Source organism: Epinephelus moara, chromosome 23, assembly GCF_006386435.1.
Source record: "Epinephelus moara isolate mb chromosome 23, YSFRI_EMoa_1.0, whole genome shotgun sequence".
NCBI classification, from domain to species: domain Eukaryota; kingdom Metazoa; phylum Chordata; class Actinopteri; order Perciformes; family Serranidae; genus Epinephelus; species Epinephelus moara.
Genome location: NC_065528.1, coordinates 7,447,060 through 7,464,822, shown reverse-complemented (window position 1 = coordinate 7,464,822; position 17,763 = coordinate 7,447,060). Strand labels below are relative to the sequence as shown.

At 40.2% G+C, this 17,763-nt stretch overlaps 1 protein-coding gene across 1 annotated transcript in view; it reads right to left on the bottom strand.

Annotated features, from left to right (window-relative positions):
- Window positions 1–15,988, bottom strand: part of slc38a4 (solute carrier family 38 member 4) — a 30,505-nt gene extending 14,517 nt beyond the window's left edge. The window contains exons 1-12 of the mRNA XM_050036816.1: window positions 15,833–15,988; window positions 10,942–11,184; window positions 8,929–9,025; window positions 8,206–8,321; window positions 5,322–5,395; window positions 4,744–4,836; window positions 4,537–4,618; window positions 4,365–4,447; window positions 3,556–3,614; window positions 2,256–2,516; window positions 492–571; window positions 214–314 (exon numbers count right to left, since the gene is read on the bottom strand). Of these exons, the coding sequence (XP_049892773.1) occupies window positions 214–314; window positions 492–571; window positions 2,256–2,516; window positions 3,556–3,614; window positions 4,365–4,447; window positions 4,537–4,618; window positions 4,744–4,836; window positions 5,322–5,395; window positions 8,206–8,321; window positions 8,929–9,025; window positions 10,942–11,066 (1,171 nt within the window). The 5' untranslated portion in view covers window positions 11,067–11,184; window positions 15,833–15,988. The remainder of the gene's footprint in view (window positions 1–213; window positions 315–491; window positions 572–2,255; window positions 2,517–3,555; window positions 3,615–4,364; window positions 4,448–4,536; window positions 4,619–4,743; window positions 4,837–5,321; window positions 5,396–8,205; window positions 8,322–8,928; window positions 9,026–10,941; window positions 11,185–15,832) is intronic.
- Between the last annotated feature and the right edge of the window lie 1,775 nt (window positions 15,989–17,763).

Below are 17,763 nucleotides of genomic sequence, written 5' to 3'. Positions count from 1 at the left end.
TTATCGGGGGAAATGAACACTTGAACATACATTAGCGTGATAATAACTACCTAAAATAACAAGAAACATGTTTGGAGAAATTTTATTTGACGTGTACTAGTTGTTAGTGTTTATTAGAACAATAAAACAAGTTCAAAAAGCAAGTGGAAAAAAGAAAAAAAAACATTAACGTCGCACCCCGCTATTACTGCCTTTGAGTATCGTTGCTCTTACCATAAAAGGTGAGGTAGCCAAACAGCGCTGACAGCATGTACATGATGAGCATAGTCAAGATGGACAAGTTGGAGACGTTCTGCATCTTCTTCCGGGAGCGGCTGCAGAAACAATAAATGCAATCGTGAGACACTTCTCAACTTCAACAAATAAAAGACTATGTGCATGGCTTGTAGTGAGAGAATGGGTTTTATTTAGTTGAACTGGCCCTTAAAGGTTGTTTGAAGGAGTGCTGATGGTACTTTCACGCTTGGTGTAAAGGAAGGACGCGCACTTACTCTTTCAGCTCGCTGTAGATGGGCAGGACCTCAGGATGGCAGACAAAGGCGAAGGCAAGGATGGGCACAGTGTATGCTGTCTGGAGACGAAAAATGTACAGAAAAATTTAAGACACAAAAATTCAGTTTTAGGCAGTACAAGACAACGATGGTGCTAATATATATATAAACAGCTACAGCTGACGACAATGACTCATGACTTTGCTTGGACTTGAGCCCCTTGACTAAAAAAATACTTGTAATACATATTTTAAATAAAGAAATAAAAATTCTAAAAGGCCTTCATGATTGATTTATTTAAAAAAAAAAAATTGTTAAAATGGAACTACATTTAACTAAGAGCGCATTATGACTTTTTTAGAACTTGAAACTCAAGTTTAGGACTTAAGACTTATCTTAGGAATTGTCTGTCTTGACTGAGTGCAAAGATTTGAGACCTACTTGTGACTTGCATAACAATGACTTGGTCTCGCCTCCATTACATACTGATATGGTTTTATTTTCTTGATTCTCTTGAGCCTTGTTTTGAGCTGGTCATACATGTATGTGCGGTTTACCATCATATTGTTAACTACATGATGATGCATCTCTGGCGATGCTGCAGAGCAATGCAACAGTAGTGTTGTAACCATAGTGTAACAAATTAGATTGTACAGGGAGTAATTAGATTGAGGAATGCATTACTTTTGTAATGAGTAACAATGGATAAGGGCGTTGCTTCCAAAGCTGAGGGACAAAAGACTTAAGAACAGAGAAACCTTTGCTGAGCACTTAAGGGCCTCAACACAAGTTGAGAGCTGATGAGACGTGTTGGGACATTGTGGCCCGCAGCTTTGGCCCGCCATTTCTACTTTTTATTCACAAGTACCACAGACTGACGATAATACGGAGCCAGCTGCAATTTTTTAGGAGAAATATTGTCCATTTGTTATTCCAGGCACATAAAAAGACAATCAGAGTGGCATGGAAGTGGAAAGGTAGTTGGTAAATGCTGCTTTTTACAAAAGTGCAATGATAACAAAAAAAACATTTATGCTGCGCTTAATTCTTTGAACTGCAATTGGTATGTGATTAAAAGCCTAAAATAGCTCAAAAGCAGCAGGTAGTCATCGTGTCAAGGAAGGTGAAATGACTGCTTTCACTTCTAAACAATGTGAAAATAACAACCTTGGTTGAAGCAACTTAACTTAACCATCCCCATGTGAACACAAAGCTATGTGTCATTTTCTAGGCCTGATTTATAATTGCTTGGGCCCAGACTCAAATACCTAAACACACACTGAAATGTCGAAACACACCCTAAAAAACCCCACCTTTACTAAACATGTCTTGGCAAATGCTTGGCAATCTACTTCTGTTGGATTTGTAGGTTGCTAGATGCATTCCTGTGTGTTAGCCCAACTGTCTTAGATTATTTTTAAATACCAATGTATGGTACTCACATGGATTATGCTTACTGTGTCGATTATCTCTTCTAATAACAGTTTACATTATACATGGGACACTTTATCCTGGCTTCTTTTTTCTTGCCGTCACTGATTCAAATGGTACAATGCACCAATGGAAGACCCATTGTGCCAGTGAGTAGATGACACACCTTAACAAAACCACTGGGGCTGCATTTCAAAAGTCACACCCTTTACACTTTCGCTAAAAGAAACTTTGTTTCTAGAGACCTGCAGACTTAAAAAGAGCTTCTATTCATACATGACACTGAACTGGAGCAAGTTGGACAAATGTAAGCTACCAAAAACCCCATCGTACCTGAGAGTTGAAGACAAAGTATTTGGGTGTGCACATCTCCTCATCGTCGGGGTGAGGCTCCACATGGACGCCAGTGGAGTGATGGGCGTCATGGCTGCCAAGCACCGCTGGGGAAACGTCAGCTCGGGAGAAATCCATTTGTGCTGAGCTATTCAGGGGTGGGTACAACCCCGGCATATGCGAGGCGTTCATGCTGAGGTTGGCTGAATTGTGGTAAAAGAATGGAAGAGGGCAGGGCAGAATTGTCTTCTTGTAGATCACCTGGAAAAGAACAATATTAAGTCATGTTGTGTTTCTCCAAGTGGTGTTCATTGAAATAATGAAACAAGATTTTGACATTGTGGCATTTATTTTCCAATAGATGTGGTACTTCTCCATTTTCTACGTCGTGTAATTTTCTTAACCATGTTTGCATGTAACCATGTTTGTCACATCTTTCTACATAAGGTTCTCAGCCATATTGGAAGTCCTCGGCTCTCGGGAAGGACGATATCATCATAAGACACCTAATTAGCAAGTAAACAATCTGATTCTATGTTGACAAAACTACATTGACTGATTTTTTTTTTACTTGGGGGTGCCAGAAATAAGCTGTTAACACAACACTGACAGTGATCGCTCTTGCATACACAGTCATGGGATCCATTCTTTACTTAGTTTGTCTTGCATGCCTCCCTGGTGAACAAAGAATCTAAAAAAACAGAGAAAATTCTTGATGAATTGAATTAATAGGATATCGCATTTCCATTAAACTTAACTATTTAAAACACTTTTGCATAAACTGTCTCAGGCATGGAAAAGTAGTGGGCCTGTGCTGATTATGCAGAGGGGTTTAAAATAGTAGGTCACAACAAAAATTCATGTGTTTGGGAAGTACTGAGCAACCACTGCATAAATGAGACTGGGATTATGCTACATAAGTTGTATGAGAGTTTGTAAACAGATGTTTTGGTATAGTTTTGCTGTTGTGAAACATGGACCCCAATGACTTCAATTCATCAGGCATTTTCTCCGTTTTTGGATTCTTTGTTCAGGGTGGAAAAACAGTGAGAAAAACAAAGTTTTATTCTTGGATTTAACATTACACAGGGTGAATAACTGATATACAAATTGTCGTTTTGTGAGTGAAGTATTCCTTTAAAATAAAAATATTGATTATAGCAGCTTTAGTACGTGTCATATGCAAATGCAGACAAATGCCTGATGTGCATTTAAAGTACATATAAAGATGCAGCTTTATTTGCCTGAATCCCACATTCTGCTCATGGTTTTTAAAAAGTTCTTACAGAGTTGAACTTACCACACCCAGGAAGAAGACCATGCAGGAAAGGGAAAAGCCGCTAGTGTAGCCCAGGTAGCCTAAAGAGAAGAAAACATCAGTAATAGAAAAAAAAACCCAGACACTGCAGAGACAATAGTACCTGATACTGGTGCTATGCTATACTTTGCTATTCTTACTCTTTACCTCTGTTAATCTCTCCTGTCTTTTTAACATCATTTTGGTGTCTAATCTCAAAAATGGGTCACACTCTATTCTAGGTTGTGACCCACATCCTAAAATAAGAGAAATCTGATATGAGCAGCAGTTCAGATTCGAGCTGCAGTGTGAATGAAGTCTTTAAGGCCTGAATGGAGCAGAGACTAAACCTAACACCCATGAATACAAATCTAATGTCTGCAAACACCAAGATCATAATTGCTGTTGTCATTTATTCAATTGAATTCGGTCATGTAGCTTTGATCCTATTTGCTTCTTTTTGTCTGACTGTATTAATTACATAATCTGTGCAGTGGGCTAATGGTGCAGACTTCTTGGAGCTGAGCTGGCTGAGGCGGATCTGACTCTTTAGTTCATAAATCACATCTGAGCGACAGTGCTGACTGCAGGCTTAATAGAAGTGTTACGTTACGGTAACTCCTAATTGCCAGAGCTGACTAAGGGCTCCACTAGTGTTACGTTACTCCTGGTTTTGCATAGGTGGTTATGGACAGCTGCAAGAACTTGGAAGCACTGAGAAAAAAATGGCTTCAGACTGCAGGAAGTGACATGGGTCCTGCTTCTTTGAAGTCAGTGGCAGTACTAGAAGTTTGTGAAGACTGAGTCCTTACCCAGATTTTTGAGGAGAGACAAAGGCAGAATGACTCCGATCGACACAAACACCACCAGGTAGTTCCCATTCAGGTACCATTCACTGCAAACACAGCAGGTTGAAATGAGGTCAGAGCCTATACTGTATCTATACACAAACACATAGTTATCTTTAGAAACACACACACTCACCCAGAGATTTCCTCCAAACCCAGGAAGGCGCGGATCACTTCAGGCAGCTCGTACTTCACGATAAAGAGGTAGCTGGACATAGCTGCAAGACATTACAGAGAAGCTTAGCTATTAGCTTAGCACATTTAGCAACTGTATTAAAATTCAGTAAACAGCTGTATTTTCAAAAATCAAGCTGAGATACACACACATGAAATCACCACCCACCTCCGATATTCTGCATAATAATGGATCCGAACGCTGCCATTTTCCCAGGCCAACCAAATGCTCTCTCTCCCAGCTTTTCATAGATAAGAGATCCTGCCACAACAGACAAGATGACGATGATTTAATCGTGGAAAAAAACTCTTCACTGGATAAAAGCATAAGGTGTTTTTCATATTGCCAGTTTGTTCCTCTAAATTCACCTAAGTAAATTCCATCTAATACACAATTGCTTTCAATGACCACAAGGGGGGTGCATCAGTACAGAAATACAGTTTTGCCAAAATTGTTCTAAAGCAGAGGTTTCCAACTTTTTTTTTGGCTTGTGAGTCCCTAACAAAGCAATATCTCCTTGTGACCCTTGTCATAAGTTTAACAACTATGAGTTGTGAGCAGTTCAGTCAAAACAAGAGGTAAAAGTATTCCACATTAACAGCTTTTCACAAAAAGAAGCAAAAATTGGAGAAAAGAGAACATGGTTTTGATTAATGTTCAGCTGATCAGCTCCTGAACCCTTTGATTAATGACTCCAGGTCGCCCCACGAGGGAATATGAATCCAAAGTTAGCTTTTCATACTAACCTCCTTCTTTAGCTGTCACAAGAAGCAGATGCACAGAATATAAGGAGAGGATGGCCACAGCCACGAGGAGGACTCTGCACAGAAAAGGAAAGCAAAGGTCAAGGATCAGTCTAAAACTGAGATATGATACAAGTGTTTGCCTTGGTATTTCAAATCCATTCAAATCTAAAGACTAAGGAAGTGAAAAGTTGCGGAGGAAAGAAATAAGGGAAAAGTCAACAGTATGGAGAGGGTTTTTGTGCTGGTGGTATTATCAAGAAAATGTAACGTTTGTGATACCTCTACTGTTAGAAGAAGGCAGGAGTTCATTAGTATTTCCTATCTACTATCATTTTTCAGTAGCTACTCCACTGACACTGAGCTTCAGAGAAGTGCTCTCTTGTTCCCTGAAGCCTCCCCGGCTCATTAGGTGGCCACGCAGCAGAGGCATGGATAATACACAGAGGAGGGTGAGGGGTGTCAGATGTTGGAAGGCACCCATGAATGCTGATATGCATATGCACGGGACAGAAGGTGCTGTTAGGTAAAAGATGTCAGAGGTACTGAGGGTACAGGGTGCAGCAGTTTAAACATGTCAGTGAGGCAGAGCTGCTCTTCAGTATGTTCCAGATGGTAATGTGACTATACAGTAATTTATATTTTTGCAAGAGGTCATTCTGTCCCACTGGTGAGCCAACACATAACCATGTATCCTAATAACTCGGGTGATCCCCTGGCATCTCCTGTAGCACCACCAGCAGAGTGACATTTGTGGTTTAGAGTGAAATGTCTCACTAACTTTAGTATACACACCCATGCCCCCATCTGTATAGATTATGAACTGATTATGATTGCTATGACCAGGTTAAACTTACTTTGATTTATAAAACCTGCATAAATAATGGCATTCCCATCAGCCTCAGCTGAGCTTTGGGTTTAGTGTTAATTTGCAAAGGTTAGCATGCTAATACTCTACACCAAAGACTGATTTATAGTTGTATGTTGGCTCTACACAGAGCCTATGCCGTATCTACACCAGCAGCCTATGCTGATGTAAGTATCTATACTCATGCGGTGGTGGTGTCTCTGCAATTACACCTACAAACGATTGTTAGCCATGGGGTTTCTATGTCACTGAGATGAGTTTCTGTGCAGTTAAGTTTTATTGATTCAACTATCCCTCTAAAGCCATAAAACATTGCTTTATAGTGACAATATTAGTAAAAGTATAGTGTGTTTGGCTCCATTATAACTCACAAGGTCCACAGACAAAACAATTTACAACACTATACAACATGCTAACGTTATTAAGATATGCCTATGACATTTACATTTATTATTAGCTAAGCTGCTAGCGGACCCTCCCTCTACTAATATAAAGCCAGAAGTAACAACGACATTTACTGAAGCTAACGTTTCAAAAGTAATCTCCAGTGTAACTCACAAGGTTCCCGAACAAACAACTGTCCTATGCTTGACACATTTTTCCCACTGAAACAACATGCTAATATTATTAACATAAGCCTACAATATTTTACAATACGTAAATTAGCTTAGTTGCTTGAGACTCTTCCTCTACTTATGTGAAGCCAAGAACAACAGCAACGTTAAATAGGGGTAACATTATAAAATTTGTCTCCATTATAACTCACAAGGTTCTCCTACAAAACAATTCTATGCATGACACATTTTCCCCAATAATACAACATGCTAACATTATTAGCATAAGCCTACTATGTTTTACATTGCAGAAATTAGCCTAGTAGCAAGAGGACTTTTCCTCTACTTATCTTGACAATTTATTGTTTATATTTTTAAAATCAAAGTCGATGTGTAGTCCTAGTAACATTTCTGGGTTGGTGCACATCATCAACATCGCCCTGGTTCACTTGACAAAAAGGAAGTGGGATTTTTTTCCATTGGGGTTTTATAAGCTCTGTGGCAAACAAGTGTTTATGATACTGACATGTTTTGCTCGGCATGATAATCTCAACAAAGGGTTTTTATGATTATGAAAGCGTAAATGCCAGAAGTAAGTGCTACTAGAATGTTAGGCCATAAACTAACTAAATCCGGTGGCATGACTTTAACTCTGCCATCACACTGAGTCTGAAAAGCCATGTTTGGCTTGATGACTTTCTGTAGTCTCATTTAGCCACTTTTTTTAATACATGTAAAGAATTTAAAATTTACGAGTGTGGACAGCCCTTATTTTAGGCATCTAACCAAAACCTCTAGCGAAAAACCCACTGACTTTAGGCGAGGGAACCAGGAGTGCTAACATGGTCATTTTTGGGATTTAGGACTCATTCCTGGAGCGCTTTAGCATTTAACTCGATGCACCGTTGTTTCTAAATACTATCTCACAGAGCTGCTTGCATGGCTGTAGACTTTTCTTTCTCTAAATATGAACAAAAGTTAAGCAAACAGTCATATCTTGTTAACATTTAAAACCTTTGATTTAAAAAACTATATTTTACAGTGAAATGTATGGTACATAATAAGACCATATGCTTAATACATGGTTACTAGAAGTGAAAAGGTTTTCATTCATCACACGTAGCCTGATGAGTACCAACCCTTCACACATGTTCCGTCCAGTAAGGTTTTACGTTCCTGTTACATATCATCACTCTATAATTAAACTTGACATGAAGATGTATTAATTGGATGATGGTGGTGTAACTGAAACCTGTGTTAGTAAACTATGTCTGTAGGTTATTTCAGGGCTTCTATTCAGGATTGTGAGGAACCAGCATGGACAATGTTGAGGCACAGATACAACCTAGCTATGTTTTTGAATGCCAGTATACAGACAATGGAAAGTTTGGAGGAAGTTATATCAACATCTGCTCTTACTAGAAGAATGCTGTCAATTTCTGTGTTGTGCCACAGCAGTACTTACGTAAAGAGCACGATGCCGGTGTTTGCCATGGCGAAAGACAGGCCCAGGATGCCACTGCCCATGATGGCGTTGCTCAAGTTGAAGACAGACATCCCAAAGGAGGTGTGGCCAGGATGCTGCTCAAAGAGAAAAGAAAGAAGAAAGACATTTGTATGAGGAAAACAGATCAACAGTGCTGAAAAGATCATTGACAGCAGCATAAAATCGTTAATGTAATCGCTGCAACAAGAGAGAGAGCAAACATCTGGCCATGTGCAGCAAACCACACAAGACTTTAATACCAACAGTAAATACTTTGTAACCCACAAGTTGTAATTTAAGGAAAATCACCCCCTCACGTTCTCATACACTGTTAAACAGGAGTTGTTAAGTGCATTTCCAGTAGTTGTTAAGTTTTATTGACTGGACCCATTATCCCTCAACTTCTTTTTCAACTTATAACTGCCAGCATTTCCCAGAATGCCTTTTATTCTAGTGTACTCAAAACTAAATCCAAAGCGTTGTGTTTGTACTGGAAACGTCCATGTACAAAAAAAAGTGGAACACTTGCTACAGATTTATGTGATTGGCCTCAGAGTGCATATTTTTGGTTTGCTAACATACTGTAATAGGAGCTTCTAATAACCTTCATGGCTGCTCATACGGTGACTAACAAGCTCCATCACGTGGAGGGGCTGCCTGTTCAATAAACAGACTCTTGAATACTGTAAATAAACTACTTACATATTCTTCATGGTATTCCTCATATTTCTTCTTCTTCATTATTCCATTTGATAGGAACTTCTGGCTTTCTCCGTCATCATTGTCATCCATAAACTGGCTGCAAGGACCAAAAAAAATAAAACACAAATTAACATATGCATACACAGTGGACAGTTCACTATATAATACTACCTTCATGTTGTATTTGGTGACTCGAAATGTAAAACTCCTGGCATCAATCTTAGCGTTGTGTTCAAGAGCAAAGAAAAGACATGAGTTTTGATCAGCTATCCTCTGTCAGTGCTGGTTAATTTATTCGGGATGCTTCATTTATTTAATGTGAAATTGAAAACTTGCCACTTCTCACCAGTCAATCAACACTGTTAGATCATTCGGAACACCCACTTTGAAGTCACACTGCACTCAATTAATGAGATGCTGCCCTGTGGGTTTCTAACTCGATAAGTAATTAATTTATTCACTTAATCTAATGTCTGTCAGCTCCAAATACCCATTAGTGATAAATTAACATATATTAATGCTGGGGAACATGCTGCGCTTTCGGTCTGTCGTCAGAAACGATATTTACATGCACGATTATCCAGGTTAGTGGGAGACGTCAGTTTAAGGCAGGTAATTGGAGAATGTGAGTACATGTGACACAGTAACCTGGTTACAGAAAAACCCAGGTCAGTCATAAGATCTGTCCAGAAATTATCCTTCATGACTCTGCTCACAAAAAGGTCAGTGGATTATTTTGAGTAACAGAGTCATGATTTCTGGAAAGGGACATTACTGTTGAGTTTTTCAGATGTACTTTTAGTCGCATTGAGCACTACAAGTCAAGTGCTATCTAGTTCCATGATACTGGGTTCTTGGATAAATGCCTGAAATAAGGTCTGTGATTAACATGGCAATAACAATCATTTACCATCCCTGTCTCCCAGACCTCACTGTTATCCCAATTTGCGTTCATTTTTTCCACCGCAGTTCTCCTTCTTTGACTTAGCTGTTAACTACTAACAGCTACTTTATAAACCTCCTGTGGTAGGCTGCATACTTAACATGTCATCATAACATGCCACCCTCCCCGTCTATGGACCCATCCTGCTGGCTGTCCAGTTTATATGGACAATGTTTTGTTACTGTTACCTCCAATGCCAGCTTAAAGGTGAGACAACTGTGTCCCCCATTCCGCAGCTGTATCTTTCATACAAAAAGGTAAGGCAGAATAATAGCGTGAAATTCCTGCCTTGAATCACAGCCAGGAGGAGTCTCTAACACAGTGTCAATCACTACACGTGCACACGCTGTGCAGCCTTCCTCTCCTCGTACATGCTTTCTCAGTAAGGCCATATATCTTCAGTATGGGAGCTTTGCAAACACAATAGCTGAAAACAGCAGTAATCAAAAAAGCAAGGCTATTTCCTCCTTTGCCAACAATAGACAAGTAAACAAAAGACCTACAGTAAAAAGGCAAGCTCAAAATAATTTGTTAAACTGAGCCCAAAATAAGACAAGAGTAAACACTGGAGCAGCTTTTCTGAGGTGGAGAGAGCTATGGGACCTGAGACGATTAAAAACTGTGCACACATTGCTGTGTACACTGTTGTTGGCAAAGGAGGGATGGGCAGGTTTTTCATTGCCAACATTTCCCAGAATGCCTCATGTACTACTGTCAGGATATAGTGACTGAATTATTTTTTATAAAAGTTACCTACTGAAGTTTAAAAGGTATGAATTTGGAGAATGTGAGTACAGGTGATTCACGAACCTGGTCACAGAAAATTCCCAGGTCGGTAAAAAGATTTGTCTGGAAATCTTACTGCAGAAATCTTTCAAGATTAATCAGGTTTTTCTTCACCTCTCATCGAATTCACAGACAAATTCAAGAATGACCGTTCACCTAAAATGTTGAGAGGGCATACATTTACAGAACTATGCTACACACTAACAAAGCTGCAGTGTCAAATGACTGGTGAGGCTTTCTCATATGGGGAAGGACATAGAAAACTTGGCATCATGGTTGCTGACCTGTCAATGGTGGCCTTCTCAGAGTCGATGGGCTCTGTGAAGCGGTCGTCCAGGCTGTCTGTGCTGTCATCATCACCCTCTGTGGAGACTTTCTTTAGCTCCATACGATCCATGGCTCCTGGCATTGTGGTGCAGAGCAGGGCGAGAGGCGGAGAAGTTGGGTTTTCAGTAAGTCAGGGTTTAGATTTCACAAGGTGGTGATGTGCTTCTTTCTCAACCTCTGCTCGACGTCTTAAAGAAGACCTGGGAAAAAAAAGACAGGAAACATTAAAGGAAGATAGTTTCTGAAGATGTTTGTTCACATCTCCAACAACAGTTGCTATTTGCCCAAGTCTTAAGAATTCAAACCACACTCATGTTCACCACAGGAATGGCCATTTTCTGATTACAGGCTTGCAGACGCATGTATTGTCTGGCTTTATCTGCCTCAGCAGGGCCTTTTGGCCTTGGATGAAGAACACTTCAGAGTGAAATGGGGCCCTCTACCCTGCAAATCAGTCCATCTCGTTTCCTGGAACTGAGAGACTGTTTGTTATGTTACCTTGAAGAGGAAAGCTAGGACATGATGCAACCTTGGTGCCTCATACAGTTTTACCAACACTAGCAAGACTCGAGTCCTGTTAGCCTCAACGCTATATCCATTTCTACACCAGCTTGATTTGTGGTATGAACAACTTTATTGTTTAAAAAGTCTGCTAGTAAAATACAACATAAAGTCTCACTTGGGTAACTTCTGTCTTGGGGAAGACATTACAATGTTGACGTACATAGAGGTTGCTGGTAGGAGTTAAGTCAACAAACTTGAAACCAGGTCAAGGTGGCAATGAGTTCAAGAGGCCGCCTGACCGCCACCATCAACAGGTCGCTTGTTCGTGTACGGGCTGGTTTGCTCAGCCTCACCCACTACCCTTAATGAAAAAAAAGGGGGGAACACACATTTTCCATCTGCAGTATTCATCATGAAGTTATGTAAGGAGACAGTGAACAAAGCCTGAATGATTATAAATGCTACTAACAGCCAAATTATTTACAGAGCTGTTTGCCATGCACACAAAGAGTTCTTTGATTGGGAGGAGGGAATAATCCGAAGTTCTACTCACTGGCTCTTTTTGCACAGCTATCTTACAACAGGGCCGCTACACAGTCCCTTTGTTAAGAAACTTTTGCTTTTTACACAGAACCAGACGACGGCGAGTGACAGTGAGTGATTTTTGACAGCATTCTTAAGTCCCTGAAGCAAAAGAGAGGTGTGACATGTAATAGAAAACAGTGTCAACATCTAGTATGCAGGTAACTTGTGTCAGTGGCGCTTCATAAACCATGATAATGGCATAGCATGGTAATAACAACCATTTTTCATCCTTGTTATATGGCGGCTGATCTTGCCCTGTGCTCAGAGGGTAAGCAGCTTCCGGACCTCAATGTCTCCCCAATTTGTGGACTTTTTTGGCTACTGTCCTTCTTTGTGAATTAGCTGCTAACTGCCGATAGCTGCTTTTTAAATCTCCTGACAGCGAGTCGCACGATTAACACATCATCAAAATGTCACACCCATTCTGTTCAAGGTCCCATCCTGCCAGCTGTTCCTTCTACACAGAAGTCGATTTGGCGCTGTTACTACCTCTGCTGCCACCTTAAAAGCGAGACAACTCTGTTTCCCCATTTCATGATTGTACCTTTTATAAAAATGTTGAGGCAATAGCCACTTTTTCATTGCCTGTTCAAGGTGGGAATATCATACCATCATGCCACCTCGCCATTCTGTATAATGTACAACTGCGGAATAAGGGGGGCAGAGTTGTCTCGCCTCTAAGCTGGGAACAGAGGTAGTATCAGCCCCAAAACAAGGTCTGTGTAAAACATAAAGCCACAAAGATGTGATCAGGAAAGATATTTTGATTACATATTATGTTGGCTACCTCACCATGGAAGATATCAATAGCAGCTGTTTGCAATTAGCGGCTAACTCAAAGAAGAAGAACAGTTGGCTGTAAATCTCTGCATATTGTGAAAACAATAAAATTTAGAGGCTCCTTACCCTCGAGCATAGGATCAGATCAGCCGCCATATAACAGGGACAGTAAATGATTGTGACTGACATGTTATGTCATAGTTCTTATTACTAGAGGCCGACGCTGTAGCGTTACATGTCACAGCCTTCATGCCTCTTTTGATTGCTATAGCCGAATGATGCCTGCCATGTCATTTGGTTCTGTGTAAAAATGCAAAGGAGGCATAAAGAAGGGATTTTGAAGCAGCCTTACAACGCAATCTCGGTGTACGAGGACTAATAATAGTGTGAGATTCCCGCCTTGAACAGCCAGTGTAAAAGGGGCTATTGACAAACAAACACGCATCATAGCAATAAGTAAATAACCATGACATAGTAGGTGTTACACAAGAAAGTATAGCTCTAAAATTCTCTTTGTTTAAAAGTATTTACAGCACCAACTGGGAAGTGTCACTTCCAGCACTGGGAATTTACTGAGACTATCTGGCAGCTAAATGCTTCTCTGTGTTTATGAGTTTATCCCTAATTTCGTCTGAAAATAGGTGACAGCTGTGGCCAAAAATAGGTAGGGCATTGAAAGTGAAGCAAACAGTAATGCGGACGGTTGAAAAAACAAAACAAAACAAAGAGCTGAAAGACACAAAAAAAGAATAGTATATATTTTACTATATAATTTAGGGCTGCAACTACCAATTATTTTATTGTTGATTATTCTCCCAATAAATTGATTAGCTGTTTGGTCTATAAAATGGTGAAAACAGTTGATCAGTGTTTCCAAGAAACAATGTCCTGAAATGAATTCTAGCTGTGTCCACAACCAAAGATATTCAGCTTGCGGTCATCAACTTATCGATTAGGGTGTTCGCTGGCTTCTTTAATCTTCAACAACAATGTATAATTTTGTTAACTGATCATTGTTTTTTTTGTTTTTTTGTAAAATCTCAATCTGCAAGGTAACTGTGAAATAAATGTTGGAGAGTAAAGCAGTACAATATTCCCCTCAGAAATGTCGTGACTGTAAAGTTCCATAAAGGGGAAATAGGAAAAGTACAACCACCAGTTGATGCATGTTAAACAACAGTTTGGACTGAAGGAAGTGTAGCAGCAGGCTTTTTGCATCAGAAAGTGTTTACAGTCAACACGCCACCATGCATGCACTGAAAGCTTTCCATTTTACAACAAGATTACAGCTGAAAACAAAGTCAGAGGTGTTAAAACTCTCCAGCATGACCCCACCTATCTGAGGACAAAACTTTTTTTTCTTCCAACAAAGTTTTCCTCATTGATTGTCTGTTGTTTTCCCTGTGATCCTCCTCTTCGGAAGTAGGCTGTTTTAAAACCTCCAATATCTTTGAGCCAACAGAGATTAAGTGGCTACATTACCGTTAACAACCACATCACACAGGCCAGTACACCTACTAATCTCTCACTGTCGCTTTCCGCTGTGTGGTGAGAGAGAATCGGAGAACAGTCTTCACTTTTCACTGCCAAGTGGATTAACCTGTCTTGGTTAACTTCACGCCTTCCTGAGTTTATCGCTGCTGTTGTTACAACCATAACACTATAGAAAGCACACGTTTGGCAGTGTGCCACAGGGGCCCGGCTCTTGATCAGTATCACATTTGCGCGGCTGAAACTGACTGTGGTTCACACCTCTGATTAACATATTGTGTGTAAAATGCTCCTTGATTGGCCACTTGTTGCTGGAACTTGTTCTCCTGCTTACAATTCATTGAATCCTCTCAAACAGAAGAAGACACACATTTGCACTTAGTCACACAGTCGTAAAGGTAGACTGCTGAGGGCGTTTGCATACTGGATAGAAAAAGACAAAATGCTAACGACACAGCCAGAAACAAACAGCGCTGCAGAGACGAGAATTTACATGTTAATGCTGTATGCACACAAATGCATCTCTGAACGTGGCTGAAGCACTCAGATCCCATTGTGTCCTCTCGGTGTCCTGGGACGTCTTCACACTTGTGTTTACAGCTGTTCATTTTAATGCTAAGTGTGGGCCAGGCCACCACGGCCAACACATTAAGCTTCTGCAGGTCTTTCATGATTACACAAATTCACAATGTCTCTATTTGTCTCAAACTTTAAGTCTTAGAACATGATCAGCATTAAAAATAATTTCTCAAGTGTTTGCTGAGGGACTCTGTCACTGATTTTAAAGCAGAAGCCACCATGCAAATTCATGCACAGTGGCTTGTGAAAATAGAAAACAGGAAAACACATGCAAATCAACCAAACCTATCAGTCATCATGCTTCCTGTTGTTGGTTGTTTTACCACATGATCTAAAGCTTTAAAAGGACAGCAAGCAATAACTAGACTTTGTTCTGAGAGTCAACAAGAGTCAACAAGTTTAAGGCCAAAAGATTACACATATTCAGTTTGCATTAGAGATCAAGAACCTTGCAGGTATGTATAGAGCTTAATTTGATTTGCAGAATATTCAAACACCAAGCATTCATTGAAAGCAGAAACGCTAAAAAAAGATCACAAAAATACTCCCAGTCTCAAAACTTTTGCACAGTTTAAAATCAGTCTAACGCTGCATGTGTTCACTCTGGAAACACTTCTACTATCTCATACATCCTCCACCTAAACAAACTCTTACATCAGCCGCAACCTGAGTGAAATTCCTTCCAGCAATGCACACTGCAGACTCTGCTCTACTTGGCATGCCAAAGTAAGTTCCTTAAACATACCCTGCTGCAGCTAGAAGAGTCCAAACCCCAAAGCTTAAAGAATTTCCATTCTTGCCTTGACAGCAAACATATTGCTATTTTTGGAAATTAAACAACGGAAAGCTGGAAGCCTTATTTTCATGCACACTGTGAACACAGTTTTCAAGTAAAGCAGGCATACTCACTTATGTTAAAAAAGTTCCTTTAAGAAGTTTCGGATTGTTCCTTTATTTTCTTGTAGAAGAAAGTATATTCTTTAGAGAGAGGACAGACAAGTGAATGGGCGAGGAGCTGCAGCTATTTTGTAATTCAGGTGAGGAAGCAGGCTTTTAAAAGAGTGGGGGGAGGGCCTGTGCCAACCAATGAGGACAGGGAGGGTTGACTTAGGCCCCTCCTCCTTTGAGTGCCATCATAACTCCACCAACACACACACACACACACACACACACACACTGCCCTTACAGCAATAAGCAAGAGGGCTAGTGTCAGAAATTCAATTTGGGACCCCCACAGTAATGTAAGAAATAAGTATTACAATTTTACTAAATTTAACTAAATTTGAAAAACCTGATTGAGAAATGATGATACAGAGGAGTCAATGCAAATAATAAAGAGAAATCAATCATAACATGGCCAGAACGTTCACCACCATCAGACTGAAGGCGCCAGTCTGCACAACGCTGTTAAATACCCACACTCGCTTCAAGACGTGATCACATGTCATGCCATGTGACCATGACTGTCCAGTTTTGAAATCATACAGGCCAAACTAATGTGGACAGACGAGAGGCCGAGGTCATGGAGAGCTGCTGGCTGACCGTGGGTGGACTGATCAGTTCTGTCAATCAGATTGACTGATTCTGTCGTCATTGTACTGTCTCTTCTTTGCTCACAAACACACACAAATGTTTGCACATGTAGCTGCACACTCAGATGCCCACGAGTACTGCAGGCAACTGTCAGAGGTTTTGGGGTAGGTTGTGCCGCTGGCTGACCAATCAGGGGACAGCGTTGGGGATGTCGCTGTGCCCAAGGTCGTGTTCGTGTCAGGGATGAGGTTTTTTATCTCTGTCCACTTTGTAACGCTGTCCAAAAAGAGGAAGGTACACACATGCAGCATGTGACGAACAAACTGCAACACAGCAGTTCTAAGTTTTAAATGTACTGAGTGAAATCTTTGTATCGACAAAATGCTACTAGATCATAAATAAAAACAAAATATATCAACTGGGTTAAAGACATGAAAACCAAATCCTTGTGGTGGAATTAAGTATATCCAATTTATCCTTTAACAGTCTGCAAATGAGACTTCCTGTCTCCTGACAATCGCAAAACAAAAAAGACAACCATACCACCCTAATCATATGAGATCTCCCTTCCAATCACAAGAAAATCATTTTTTTCAAGTTGGTTAATGTTGACATAATTGTCTATTTTGACTGCATTCCTTGAAATCAAGGGATGAGTATTGGTTAGCTACTACAAAGTGCTCCAGGCAAGAGTCCTAAAACACGGAAACGAGTTAGCATTTCAGCGGTTCCTTCGTCGACTGTCAATTGATTTTTTTTTAATGGGTTTTTGAGACTTTCATGTTTTGTTCTACAACATAAAATAAATAGTAAATACCTGACTCATGAATTCTGAAGCTCTTATGTGTCTTAAAAAAGGTGGTTGCTAACAAGTGGCTAAATGACACTACAGAACATGATCATGCCAACTCAGCTTTACAGCCGAGCTGTGCGGGCGACATTAACATGGAGTAGTTTGTTTATAGCATAACGTTAGCCTCTTACCTCCGGTGATTGCATTTACGTTTCAAAAATAATACTGATAATGCTGATAATATTGGTATGTCAGCATCGGGATCGACAAATATCGGCTTTAAAATGAACTATCAGAATCAGCCAATGTGCTTTTCCTTAATTTGCACAATAAATGAATATTACACTGAAAAGCATTCTATTTCATGTCTCCATCTGCTGCTCACAATAAGAGTATGCATGCCTAATTTCACTACAGAAGAGACTTGATGATCACTAAGCTTAAAGGGATAGTGCACCCAAAAATGAAAATTCAGCCATTATCTACTCACCCATATGCCGAGGGAGGCTCAGGT